This window comes from Paroedura picta, chromosome 12 (assembly GCF_049243985.1).
Source record: "Paroedura picta isolate Pp20150507F chromosome 12, Ppicta_v3.0, whole genome shotgun sequence".
Classification (NCBI taxonomy): Eukaryota; Metazoa; Chordata; class Lepidosauria; order Squamata; family Gekkonidae; genus Paroedura; species Paroedura picta.
Genome location: NC_135380.1, coordinates 20,246,488 through 20,260,115, shown reverse-complemented (window position 1 = coordinate 20,260,115; position 13,628 = coordinate 20,246,488). Strand labels below are relative to the sequence as shown.

At 41.5% G+C, this 13,628-nt stretch overlaps 1 protein-coding gene and 1 long non-coding RNA gene across 5 annotated transcripts in view; one reads left to right on the top strand and one right to left on the bottom strand.

The window, feature by feature from the left end:
• Nucleotides 1-511: 511 nt before the first annotated feature.
• On the bottom strand, nucleotides 512-13,558 carry LOC143822219 (uncharacterized). Of its 3 annotated transcripts, XR_013226089.1 has the most exons (7): nucleotides 13,351-13,558; nucleotides 8,772-8,835; nucleotides 6,536-6,582; nucleotides 6,337-6,424; nucleotides 4,483-4,678; nucleotides 2,985-3,056; nucleotides 512-596 (listed from the first exon to the last, which is right to left on the bottom strand). It is a non-coding gene; the product is annotated as an uncharacterized LOC143822219 (long non-coding RNA). The 3 variants fall into 3 exon arrangements; XR_013226088.1 differs by having other exon boundaries at nucleotides 6,337-6,582; XR_013226090.1 differs by lacking the exon at nucleotides 2,985-3,056 and having other exon boundaries at nucleotides 530-596; nucleotides 6,337-6,582.
• Nucleotides 6,465-13,628, top strand: part of RHOBTB2 (Rho related BTB domain containing 2) — a 34,966-nt gene continuing 27,802 nt past the window's right edge. The window contains exon 1 of one of the 2 annotated variants that reach the window (XM_077307130.1): nucleotides 6,465-6,584. Coding sequence is in view for 1 of the 2 variants with exons in the window: in XM_077307129.1 (XP_077163244.1) it covers nucleotides 8,900-8,907 (8 nt within the window). In the remaining variant the exon portion in view is untranslated. Of the gene's footprint in view, nucleotides 6,585-8,770; nucleotides 8,908-13,628 lie in introns of those variants that run through there. The other variant, XM_077307129.1, reaches the window with a different exon arrangement.

Below are 13,628 nucleotides of genomic sequence, written 5' to 3'. Positions count from 1 at the left end.
AAGCCCAGCAAAACCTGAATCTGTATGTATTTTCCCCTTAACAATAGTTGCATATGAAATTTGAACACACCCAGGTTTTTGTCACCTGTGTTCAATCACTATCTCAAAAATAGTTTCATCCCAAAATATCTTGGGAACTGTAGTTTGGTGTGGATCCTGAACATTTGCTGCTAAAGACCCTTAAAAGGTAAAGGTATCCCCTGTGCAAGCACTGGGTCATGTCCGACCCTTGGGGTGACGCCCTCTAGCGTTTTCATGGCAGACTCAATACGGGGTGGTTTGCCAGTGCCTTCCCCAGTCATTACCGTTTACCCCCCAGCAAGCTGGGTACTCATTTTACCGACCTCGGAAGGATGGAAGGCTGAGTCAACCTAGAGCCGGCTGCTGGGATTGAGCTCCCAGCCTCATGGGCAGAGCTTCAGACTGCATGCCTGCTGCCTCACCATTCTGCGCCCTTAGCCCACCTCAAAAATCACAGCATTGCCCGAGGACAAGGAATAACTATTATATGGTTTATTATAATTATTTCTGTCTCGCAGTTCTCTACCAGAAGCGATGCTTGGGGTGGCTTACAACAGAGTATGTAACTTGCATACCTAAAACAGAAAAGAAGAAAAAGCCCTATAAAATCCTACAAACTTAAAGCACAAAGGTGGCAAAAAAAATCTTTAAGTGATGTAGAAAGACGTAACATCTAGTTAATAAAATCAGACAGTGTAATATCCCAAAGCAAGTTCAGAAATCTTAAAAGTCAGGGCACCTGGCAGAATGATAGCAATAAAAGAATGTACCATAAAAGCCAGCAGGAAGATACATATAATCAAAGAAAAAAAAACTTTCCCAAGTTTAGGTCTATGGGGGCCCAATATGAAAGCAAGCCCTCCTTGTGTGTGTGAGAAAATGCCCTCCATTCTTTCTGCCTTCCAGAAATGCGATAAGCCAGCCGTATGTTCCCATGCGATCCCAAGTCCTAGCAATTTTCACTAAGTAGTCCTGTCGTGTAGATACAACTGCTATTATGGTAATAACAAGATTTTGCAAGTAGCCTATCTCAAGGTGAGGTGAGATTCCATTTAATCCGTGGGAAAGCTCTTAAGACAGGCACGCAGTCACGAGCCACATCCCTCCTTCCCTCCTGGGAGATAATGAGTACAGCGGCTGAGTAGGCCTTCTTCAGGCCTGAGTCAGGAATCTGCACCTCAGCATACATCTCCTTACCCATAAGCAGCTTTGCCCCATTGCGTATAGCATGGAGCGCAGCCATCAGGATACAACCCAAGCCGCAGCTGTTATGTAACTTCAAGCACGTACACAAGGAGTTTGCAAGACAGAAATACATTCCTTCTGTCCTAGCCTGCCCATGAACAACTCCTATGGATCAAGACGCCATAGAATAATGATTCTTAACTGAGGCAATCCACAGATCTTGGGGGTCATTCAGGAATTTTGGAGTGAATTAGGTCCATTCATAATTTTCCCCAGCCCTTTCTCCCCACCAGCAGTGCTTTTTGAGAGCCAGCAGAAGACAGCTGTAGAGAATAAATAATATGGTATAATGCTTACAGGATAGTATCTGGGTCTCCCGTCAGGAAAAAGGAATAGTGTAAATGTAGAAAACAAATAAATACTTTTTATACTGTTTAACTTGGCCAAGGATAAAATCCCAGTCCCTTCAAAAAGAGGCATGTAGTAAATGAGAATCAAAACAAACATTACGGAGGTGTCTAATGGTTATTAGGGACAAGGGTCTCATTGAAAGTAAGTAGGGATGGGGACAACTCAAGTTCATAAAGAATTCTGGCTGGTTTCCTGAACTGAAGTTTGTGACGACAACAACAACAATGTACAATAGATCTTTGCAATAGTGTGTGACTAATGATGTTTTAATATTTTATATGTGCGCATGAAATATTTGCATCTTAATATATTCTTCTCCTACTCATCCTTTTAGATTCCTAGTTTACCAACTTCAAAGCAATTGGGGGCGGGGAATTATCCAGCCTTAGAAGCACTAATAGGTGCCCTGTGAGTTTGATGTGTGAAGCTTGCACTTTTGAACCAGCACTTGGCATTTCCTCCCAAAGCACTTTCCTACAGGCATCTTTGGGAGTCCATAACTCAGACCACCTAAATCTAATCTGCATATAACTTGGAGGGCATGAAGAGGAGCATCACGGGGAGAAGAAGAAGAGTTGGTTCTTATATGCTGCTTTTCTCTACCTGAAGGAGTCTCAAAGCGGCTTACATTCGCCTTCCCTTTCCTCTCCCCACAACAGACACCCTGTGAGGTAGGTGAGGCTGAGAGAGCTCTGATTGGTTCTATATACTCTTGAACCTCCTGAACCTGCACCTGTCATTCCCCTAGAAAGCACATTCATGGAGGAACCTTCTTTGGAGGGCTGTCACTGATACCCCATATGCCCAATCCTCACTAAAGTTGGGAGGCAGGTAGAGTGAGTCAGCCGGAGACCCCCTGCATGTTTAGTGTCTCTAGCACCCGGGGGGGGCAGATTCTATAGTATCATGAATCAAACTGGTTCTTTTGGCAGCTACAAATTACTGATGATTTTCACTTTGCGAACCAGGCAGGTCACCAACACTGAACCAAACCATATTTTCTCTGTAACTTAAGAAAGATGCTGTCACCTTTGAGTCAAGAAGGAAACCGGCACATAAGACAAGACTGAATTACCATGCCACTGCTGAATCCCCTGCACTAGCTTTTAATAGCCCGCGGTAGAACTATTCATAAATTTCCATCATCACTTTTTCTTCATCCTGCCTCTGCATGTGTGGGGTGTTGAGAGAGGAATGCATCCTGTCGTTAGTGCCAATGAATGTAAATTTATGCATATTAACACCAAAGCACCATGCTGTGCCATACTCCGCAACTAATGAGGAATATCTCAAATTGTTGATTAACCTCTGCAAGGCAGTGACATTCTTCCAGAATATCTTCAATTTTTTTTAAAGGGAGCACTTACTTGGCTTTTGAATCAGCGAAGGACAGGATACTGCAGAGTAAAGGTATATCACACACAGCAGGGAGAGTGAACCTTCAGTAATGCATAAACATGAGGCAAAGAGTGACTAAGGTAAATGATACAAAGAAAAGTATGGTAGAGTTATGTTCCTGTTTTATACTTTAAATGTTGGAGGGTGTGTTGTTTCTTAACCAGGTTCATCATCACCCACCTCCAATCTAGTAGTGAAGCTATATAAGAACAAAGAGGATAAAATGAATGGAACTGACACAGAAGATCCTGAAAATGCACCATCAGTCTGAACTGCACAGATACTAGTCTGATGGCTAGGGCCTAGTCTGCACACAATAGATAATGCACTTTCAATGCACTTTAGAAGTAGATTTTCCTGTTCTGCACAGGAAAATCCAGCTGCCAAAGCACATTGGAAGTGCAGTATCCTATGTGTACAGACTAGGCCCAGGACTTAGGAGGTTGTAACTCTGCTTAGGATCTCACTCTGGGCCTATCACTAGTTCCTCATGTTTTATTAGCCACCTCAAGCAGATTCTAGAGATGCGGGGTACCAAGAAATAAATAAACAATGAAGGGGGTTCGAACTACAAACAGCCCAGGAGTTCTGTGACTGGAACACCATATGGGCCACTGTTCCTTTTAAAGGGGGAGGCCCAACTTTCTTCTTCCCATAGTGTTTTTCCAGTTGACACCCCCCCCCCCCCCGAGCATCAACATACTGTTTTAAGTCTGGAAGGCAAGAAAGAAAGGTTTAGTCTTATGGATGTCTTCCTCCCCCTACCCCCTACCAAAGCGAAAAACAGCCCAGAGGGGCTCATTTTTTATCAGGGAAATAGGACAGAAGGATCAAATTAAATCCACCCCAGGGTGCCTGCAGCTGCTTTTCATGACCAGAGTTCTATTTACAGTATTCCAGCCTCACAGATTCTTTGGCTCCAAGAGGTCAAACAGGCTGCAGAAACTATAGGTGGAGTTGCAAGGCTCACTCCACACAGCGTGTACCATGAAAGGGGTTGCATTGCTGCACAAGACATAAGTTGTGGTGCTATAGAAAGTACACGCAGGTGCATGTCAGAGAGTTTACACAGCCTGAAGGCCTGTTTCTCAGAAACTGGTTTTTCCCTCGAATTTATTGTCACAGCACAACCCTGATAGAACCTTTTGTCTTCTGGCAAGGCTCAGGGAGTATGGATATACCCATTTCCCCATGCAGAGTTATGCAAGCAAGTCCCATTCAAAGCCCTCAAAACATCGTCACCTGTATCTTCTGCAGCTGTGAAGAACCAGGAAGAAAACCCAGAATTTTTTCATAGAAAAAAAAATTGGTTTTGTGGGTTGTTGTTTTTCTGTTATTTTTTTCAAAGGAAAAAAAATCAAAAGCAATTCAAAAACCTCCTTTAAATATTGTTTTCTTCTAAATAAACCTTGTGTTAGTTTTATTCATTCAAAATGTATAGCATGAAAAATCTTACATGACACCTACACCATTAGAAAATGAAAATTTCTGTGTAGATTGTTATGATGACCCCCATCAACTTCCCTTCCTCAGAGGCAAGATTTCCTCTCTGTTTTTCTTTTCCTTCTGTTACTAGGCAGTCCTGGTTATCTGCTTTCTTTTTTCCTGAAGAATTCTAGCTGTTACAGTACAATATTTTGTCTTGTTTGCTCAGCCCAGGAACCTGAGGGAAGGAATGGGAGCCCCTTTAATTTATACATCTTAAATGGCACTCAAGAAATTTTCATGTTCCAAATCAACAAAATATTTTATTCAGCAGAGAAAGGTCAGGTGAAATCAGGAGTAAAATTCCTGAGGTATCTCAATATAGAGAACTCTGAGGCGATACCAGTACATGCACAGACTTTAGTTCTTATATATCAGGCTTATGAGAGTTTCTTAAAATATTCACAATTCCTTAAAAATGTATGCCACTCCTTGTCTTGAGTTTTTAACTGACTCTAAAGGCAGTTTCTAACCAGACCAGACCAGGGATCTCTGCACTCCCAGTTGGATGAGGTAGGGAAATTCTCTTCTCACTAGAAGATCTATCCCCTTCCTTTGGCTCAAATGAGGGTCTCCATCTAACTACCCACTTGTCTTAGTGAACTTTCCCCAGATCTCCTGTATGGACATAACTACTCTCAGTCAAGGCTGAATTCTGAAACTGGCAGAAGCTGACTCTGCTCAGTTTAGAGCTGAAATCAGCTCAGTCAAGGCAAAAATCTGACTCCTCAACATCCTGCTCAGAAGTCTTTCTCTGCTCAGCTGATGCTAACCAATCAAAACTCTTGGAACAGCCTGTCACTCAAGGCTCTCTGACTCTGGGAAGAATTAACCCTTCACAGTCCTTCATCTGTTTACACAGCACTTCTAAGCTTTTAAAAAGTATAGTCTGTCATAACTGTATACTGATTGAACTATGTTTATTATTTAAATATAAATAATATTAGCAAACAATATGCTATATAATGTATTTGGCTATAATAATCATTTAAACAGCTCAGTGTTTGCAGTATTATGCAGTTTTAACCTGATGTCCAAATATTCTGGAAGTCCTGTTATGACTAAATAATGCATTTCCTTTCCCTGATTTAAATTTAAATTTTTTCCAGTCTCTCCAATGGCAGAAACTAAGGTACACATGCTACGGTACCATAGGATGCAGAAATTGGTTATTCTGTCTCTAATACTAGGCATAGTTGTAAATATCCATATTTTGCAATTCCTTAAACATGCCAGTCAGTACAGTTTTATATGCTGATGTGTGACAAATATTTTTAGCATTTTATGTGAAAGCAAAAATTATCATTAGGTTCAATATAATAGTAAGTATTGTATATTTTTCTATCCCCCCCCCCCCAAATTGCATTTTTCCAGGGAGGGAAATAAAAAAAACATTTTGGTTCCACAGTTTCAAAATTTCAGAAAATTTAACATCTCTGTTGACACTAAAGATTACGGATAGCTGCAGAAAAACAAGAGGCCCCAGAGTACAGCAGTATAACTAAAATAAAGGGTTAGGTAACATTTGCCTCTGACGAAAACAACATGCAAGTGTCTTGCAGCACGTTCCTGCCTTCCTGCTGGTGTCCGAACACGGATCCTTCTTAGATACAGATCCGTTCCCATCCACTTAAATGGAGATCTCCCATGGAATAGTTTCCCATTGAGTGGCAGCATACCAGCTCTTCATTAAGCATTGCAGCAATTCATCCACCCTTTCCATAACCTGGTCATTGTCGCCTTGCTGACTGTACATCTTTTTGGTTCCCACTGAATCATCATCATCATCTCCTACAAGTTCCCAGGCGCTTAATTTGTTCCCTCTGGAATGCTCACCTTTTCTGTTCACATTGACTCATGGTTACCTTTCCTTTAGCACCTCCTCCTTCTTGCCAGGATTTAATTGCATCCTTATCCTGAGCATCTGTTGGATGAATATAAAAGAGCAGGCACCTGAACTGGTCAGAGTGTTCATTTGTAATTCCCTTACGAACGTTGTGGGATTTGATCCTGTAGAGAAGAACCAAGTACTCACAAGATCCAGAATCACAGGCTCGACGGAGTTCCTTGAAAGGCATTCTTCTGTAAGTAAAAAGGCACTTCTGTTTCTTATGGCGGAGTAAGAGGGGAAATTGTCCAGAATATTGTAAAGATTATATCTCCTGCTATAACCATCGTTCTCATTCCCCACCTTTTCAGGAAACTGTTATTTTCTATTGCCCTCCCCAGTTATTTCTGGGGTGAGGGAGGAATGATAAAATCCTCGTATAAACTCAATCCTGTAAAGTAATATGTGGTTTCGTAGAATTGTTCCACCTTTCTTTCCCTACTTCTGTGAAAGCATGCCACATGTTCTAAGCAGCCAGTCTACTTTCAGTGCTGTATTTAAAAACAGATTTGCTATCAATGCATATTTATTAATTTACTTCATTCTCCTCTCATCTGTTTTGTTTTTGCAATAGCCCTGAGAGGTAGGTCAGCCCAAGTGTACATGACTAGCCCAAGGTTTCCATGGCAGAGTGAGAATTTGAACCTGGATAATAGTCCAACACAGCCTAACCACTATACCCCCCATATTGTTATGATCAGCATTAGAAGATCTTCATTGGCTCCCAGATGTTCCATATTTATCTCAAAATGCTGATTTTGGCCTATAGGATTCTTAAAATTCTGGGACCAGAACCTGCCTCTTCTTTTAGATCATTATTTGAGGCCCTCCCCTATTGCCCCGCCTTCATTGAGGCCCTCCCCTATTGCCCCTGCCTTCACTGATTGGGCAGGTGGCCTTCTCATTGGTGGCATCCTAACCATGGAACACCCTTCTGAGAAATATTCACATGGCACCTATTAGGCACACGCTGTAGACTATCATACTCTTAACTTTTTCAGTAATCACAACATGCTCTCTTGTTTATGCAACTGCTGATTTAGCTGTATTGTCTCATGTTAGTATTTAATTCATTCCTTTTATATTGTTATTTATTGCACTTCAGTCCTGAACACAATGAATGGAAAAGTGGGATAACAAATATTTTTAAAAGAAATATTAAATATGGATGGTTCACATTTGTTCATTTTAAATCAGATTTAAATTGATTAGTCTTCCCACAAAGGTTTTTGGTTTCTACTTTGTTTCGCCACTGTACCCTCTCTTTCTAGCATACACTGAATAATTGGGAATGTGTGTACTCCATGCTGCAAAAACTGCAGTTCTTTTCCAAGAAAAGCTGTATAAATTATGCATCATTTATATGATTTTGCGTAATTTATTCTGGTTTTGATCATCATGGAAGGGGGTCAAAAAGCTGTTTGGGAAACTGAAGCCTGGCATCCAATCTAGCTGCTCCTCTGGTTTCTGAAGTTTTTGGCAAGGATCATTCACACTCTTTCAAATGTATTTCACAGAAAGGATAGACACTCTTTTAAATAATTAAATCTGAGATTTTTTCAGAAGTTTCAGATAGCAACCTTCATCTCACAAGAGGGCATTCTCTCTTCTCTCACACACGGGAAGAAATGTCCCTTCTAATTTTGCATCCAACACCTTCTTTTGCTTAGGGCTGCAATGTTACCTGTAATCAGGTAAATTAAACCAAACAGCTTATAACATTGGCCCTGATTACTAGAGGGGCATTTTTAAGTCCTTATTTTTTAAAACAAAGTCTGACAAAACCCACAGATGGCAAACCTCATATTACAAGAGGCATTCTCAGATCTTTACCGCATGGAGGCTCCACACCACACTGCTGCTGGTGTTAGTTCCAAACTAGGGGTTTCAATTCAAATTTGATCAACAGAAGAGTAATAGAGGGATCCAGTGAGGAGAAAAACACACCTCTGGATATAATCTAATTATTTAAAATATATAAATCCATTCTTGAAAGGGTAAAATCAGGATGAAACCAAGCGTGCTAATGACATATGCAAGAACAACACAGTGTGAACCACACTAATTAAGCAAACAAGGTTCTGTAGTGTTGAATCCAGCTTTAGCATTTCATCTCTTAAGGTGTCCTAAATTTACTTCTTTTTTCCCATTGATCTCCATGGCAGTGCCCTGTCTGTGGTCTCCAGCTCAGAGGGCAGAACAGGTTGTAAATGCACAAGGAAATATTCCTATTAGTGGAAAATTCCTTTCCACTGAGCCTAAGCCCTAATTGTTGTTCAACAGGTTTTGGTTCCCAGGTTTTTTCCCCCCTGCCTGTTGAAAAAAATCAACCCTAGGGCATTTGTCAGATCACATGGGCAGATAATATAAGAATGGAGCTTACCTGCTCATACCAGATAGGAAGACAGAAAGATCCAGAGCATTGTTCTTCAGTTATAAAGCCAGACCTAGAAGACCAGGGAGCATAAAATCTTGCATTTTAAGCTGACAAATCCATCACCTGCGAAACTGATGCACAGGTAACATCTAAGCTCTCACAGTTTGTTTCTGTGGCCTTTTCTGTTTCTTCTGGGACTATCTGTTCTTCTGTTAATAGGAGTGGGAATTCAAACTAATATGAGGCAGATCCCTTTCTCTGGTGAAAGAGTAATAAATTTCCAGCTAGAATGTCTTGGGAATGGTGTTTTTCTCTGAATATTTGTATGACTCTCCCTCCTACCCCAGCATGAACTTTGATCATTATGGCAAAGAAAGTCACTGATGTTTTTGTTTAAACAGGATTTGCTGGTCTGCATAGGACATCTTAAGCATTAGTGACTGTGTGGAACAGCAGTTGAGACATGGCTATATACAGCTGGGGTGAATATCATTTCACTCCCTTTCTTACTTGTACTCTGTATTCAGATCTTGTACTCTGTATTCAGATCTTGGAAGCTAAGCAGAGTCAACCCTGGTTAGTATTTGGATGGGAAATTATAAAGCAAGCCCAGGGACACTACACAGAGGCAGGCAATGGCAAACCACTTCTGACAGTCTTTTGCCTTGAAAAACCCTATGGGGTTGCCATAAGTTTACTATGACTTGATGGCACCCCCACCCCTCAAAATAAAAATAAAAATAAAAATTACACGTTCTTTATTACAAATGCTATATTTCATCCACTGCTGCATGAGCAATATTCTGGATATGGCTGGGCCTATTCACCTAGCATGCCAAAATAGTTAAGACCAAGGATAAGACCCATAGGATAATGCACTTTCAATGTGCTTTGGCAGCTGTATTTTCCTGTGCGGATCAGGAAAATCTACTTCTAAAGTGCATTGAATGTGCATTAACTGTTGTGTGCAGAATGGGTCCAATTCTCAGAATCGTTTACATCTTTACAGTGTGCATCTCAGAACAAAACAAAGGTGTACATTTCTATCAACTTTAATAGTACTGAGAGGAGGCCTATGGTTAACTTATGTAACCACAAGATGTTTGTATTGTTCATAATTTTTCGTCCTGTTCTAATGCATGGAAATAAGAAGGGAAAGAGGTGACACGTTTCTAGGTGATAGGATGGACTGTACTACTGCACATGCAGATGGTTGATTCCATCTTTGAATGTTCCTTCATGGTAAAAGTGTCCGTACAAACAGAAAACCCAAGTCATCAGGGAAAGAGTCCTTCTGTCTTTCCTTTCTATGCTGCTTTTCTGTTCGGAGGGAATTTCTAGCATGGAGAAGCATTCCAAAATGTGATTAAAAACCTGAAGTTTAAAGTGGCACAGTCCAATCCGTGACCTTATCTTCCCACATGCAGGAAGGGCTCCTGAAATGACAATTTTCCCTGTCTGTAATGGCTTCACAAAAAATTGCTATGTGAAGCCAGGTCCCCACACTTTCCCCGACAGGAAGGTCACAACATGCCTAAAAGCAAACTTTCCGGTCCTCTGTGTAGCAGAGGCATTAATAACATTTAGGTGCTTTATAAACGCATAGTGAAAATGAATGCATTGTAAGGTACTTGTGGATGAAAAGTGTGAAATATTACTGGCAACATTATCCTATTTTTGTGCAAATTTCCTTGGTAATAAGAAACAGAGGGAGGAAGCAGCAGGGAGCAGGAAAGCAATAATGGGACGTGCTATTAAAAGCAAAACATGTCCAAAAAGATTTTTTTTTTTTGCAGTTTTTCATACAGCATCAGCAGCTCTTAATACTGTATGAGGCTGTGAATACTGTATGAAGCTACAGTTCAGTAGGGAGTCAGGCCTCTAAATGTTTCATGCCAGCAGCTGCAGCTCTCCCCCTGGGCGCTGTATTTGCTGGTCTGCGTGCGTGCACAGAAACAAGCCTCGCTGGCTGAATGCGTCTGTACAGCCGTAATTAGCGTCATTTTGTAATAAAGGTCTCTTATTCAGTTCTTCCTTCCACGCCAAGCAGAATTCTGCCGCTGCTAGGCAGAAAGCTGAGGTCTGTCTCATCTGCATCCTCCAGTGAAGACAAAAAGAGGAGAGGCACAGTGGAATGAACTTATAATATGAAAACTGGCTAGTTAAGGTTATGAACAGCGTGCAAAATGAGCCTAGGCAGAGATTTCAGGATTGACTGGGATCTCTTCCCTTTCCCCATTGCTGTCTCCAGATATTGTTCAAGGGCTGCACTCATAAGATTCCCCCAAAATAGACCGACAGCCTGCTGGAGTGGATCAAGGTTTCTTCTGCTCTAGCATTCTGTTTCCAGATGTGCATCTAGAAGATGAAAAGTAGAGTAAAAGGAAGAACAGTGCATGGCTGTTCCTTGTTCCCCAAGCCTACTGATCAGAGAGAGAGTGCCTCTGTATATGGAGGTTTTAGTTATCTTTGCAAACAGTTGTTAGATAGACAGACAGACATATACCTTGCCTAATTTTCAAAGCTGAAACAGACTTCCTCCCTCAGCACCAAGGGAATGAGGGTAGACTTGTGCTCAGAGGATTCACAACACTGACCTCTTATGCCCCGCACACACCATATAGGTTTCCAGGATGTCTTTACAAATAAGTTGAATAATTTTTCCTGTTTGAGGTTTTAAACAGGACCTCAAAATACAGCACTTACTATACATTGCACTTCAAAGGTAAACATCAATGTGATCTCTGAACTGAAGTGCTGGTCTGTATCCCGTAAGATCTGCTTGAAAAGAAGATCTCAGAGTAGAACTTTCCTGCTTCCCCCTCCCACTGAGACCTTTTATTCTTGGGACTCAGCAGATCCTCAGAAACAGGATTTGGGCAAAAGTGGTGCTCTAATGCAGGATAGCAAAAGGGGTGAAAAATTGCCTGCCTTTCTGTCCTCAGAACATTGTGGTAGGATAAAAGCCACTATTTATAGATAGCCTTGGTTTCAAATATTAAGCCCGGCTGCCATTCAAACATTTGAGGAAAATCCTTCTTAGTGCACAGCTATTCCTGAGATTCCGGCCCCTGCAACAAAATAATGTGGCTCTTTCAAAATTATGTAACCATTTGAATTGTGACATGCAAAAAGCCGAAGGGACCAAAAGTACACCATGAAAGCACTGCCTCTTGATTACATAATCAGTGCCATTTCCTGAGTAGGTTTTTTTTTTTTTGAGATGTGTGAGCAGGAATGTCAGGTGTGCTGTCTCATAGCCTTGCGCATTATGGATCACTCCCTGTCACTGCTCCCTTGAGCATTAGACCACCTGATACTGATATTGCTTTTCTGGGCTAGAAAAAAACACACATAAAAGCCAATGCAGCCGATGAGATGGTTACGGGCTTTAACTTCAGAAATTATCAACTGATTATAGAAATTCTGGTCTGGGTGGGCGTCCTCCCACTCATATGTACCCTTCCTCCAAGAAACTGACAGGGCAGCATCTATACTTAGAGATATTGACCTGAAGCCATGCTTGCAGTAAACATAACTGGGGAGCAGAGATTCCCATTTCCCTCTTACATGGATGAAAAACAGTACAATTCAGATTATGCTGCAAAGATAGGAAGGCTTCTATGTGCTTATCTTCATTTGGATATACTTTACAAATTCACCAATGTTGTGTAATGAGTTGTGAATCACATTTCCCCCTTTTTTGGCTTAATAATGTTGGGTGGCCCATCGAGTTGCATGCGATTACAGAAAAAGAGATTTGTTTGGCTTACCCTATTTTGTCTTATCCTCCCAGAGGTAACTACATAACCAACATTAGAATATACTGTGCTAGACCATGCAGCTATCTAGCTCAGAATTCTTTGCTTTGATTGGTTGTGACTCCAGCAGAGAACAGTTTTCGTCAGCATCAGTTACTTGACAAATGGGCATGCCAACCTTAGATGCTTTGTATGATAAGTGCCCACTCTTCTACTGAACCTCATCTCCTTGCCCAAACTGGTAGAGTTCTGAGGTATTAGAGTAGAAGTAAAAGGAGGAGGGTAAGGATTTTTGAAAACTGTAAAAACTAGCCCGCACAATAGGACCACAACCGCTTTGGGGGAAGAGTCTAAATTTTCAGCTCCATTTTGCTGGGCTCCAGGGCATGCCTCTACCCATACAACTGACTTACTGGCAGCACTGCTATGGCGAGTGATACTGGAGAAGGCAGCAGTTATGGCCTTCATCTCTTCCCAGGCCTATGAAGACACCAGCCAAGTCCAATCCCTGAAATGCCGGCAGTGCCGCTGGGGCTTGGTTTGCTCCAAGCATGTCTGGTCATACACACCTCTCTTTTGCCCACCCCATTTTGTTTGCCAGGACTCCCAACATCTTTGCAAGAATTTGTTTTCAGCACTAGGGAGAAAACAAAAATATTGCTTGCCTCTCTTCTAGAATTTACATTTCTTGTTTCCCTGTTATGTTGTTTGATCTGATACTTTAAAGTAACAACAATAATAACAAAAAGTGAGCATTTACAAAAGTGTTATTGACTTAACTAACTGTACCCTAAAAGAGAAAAGGCCATTCTTCAGGACTCTACCTCAACTTATTGCTGAATGGGTAGATCCAGCCAATAGTCTCTTCACCAAGCATTTCCCCTTGAAAATGGAGTTAAAGTTACTGAAGGCTGCACTGAGCTTTCGACTACCCTTAAAAATCAGCTCCTGGGGCTGTTCAGAGCCCAGTCAGAGAAACTCTGGATACTGCCAGCAGCTGCCTCTGTGAATCAGGTATCAAGCCTCATGCCTGCCAGACCTGCAGCTAGATAACTTAGAAACAGTTGTTATGGCAACTAAACAGAGGAAGGAGGAGGGGAAA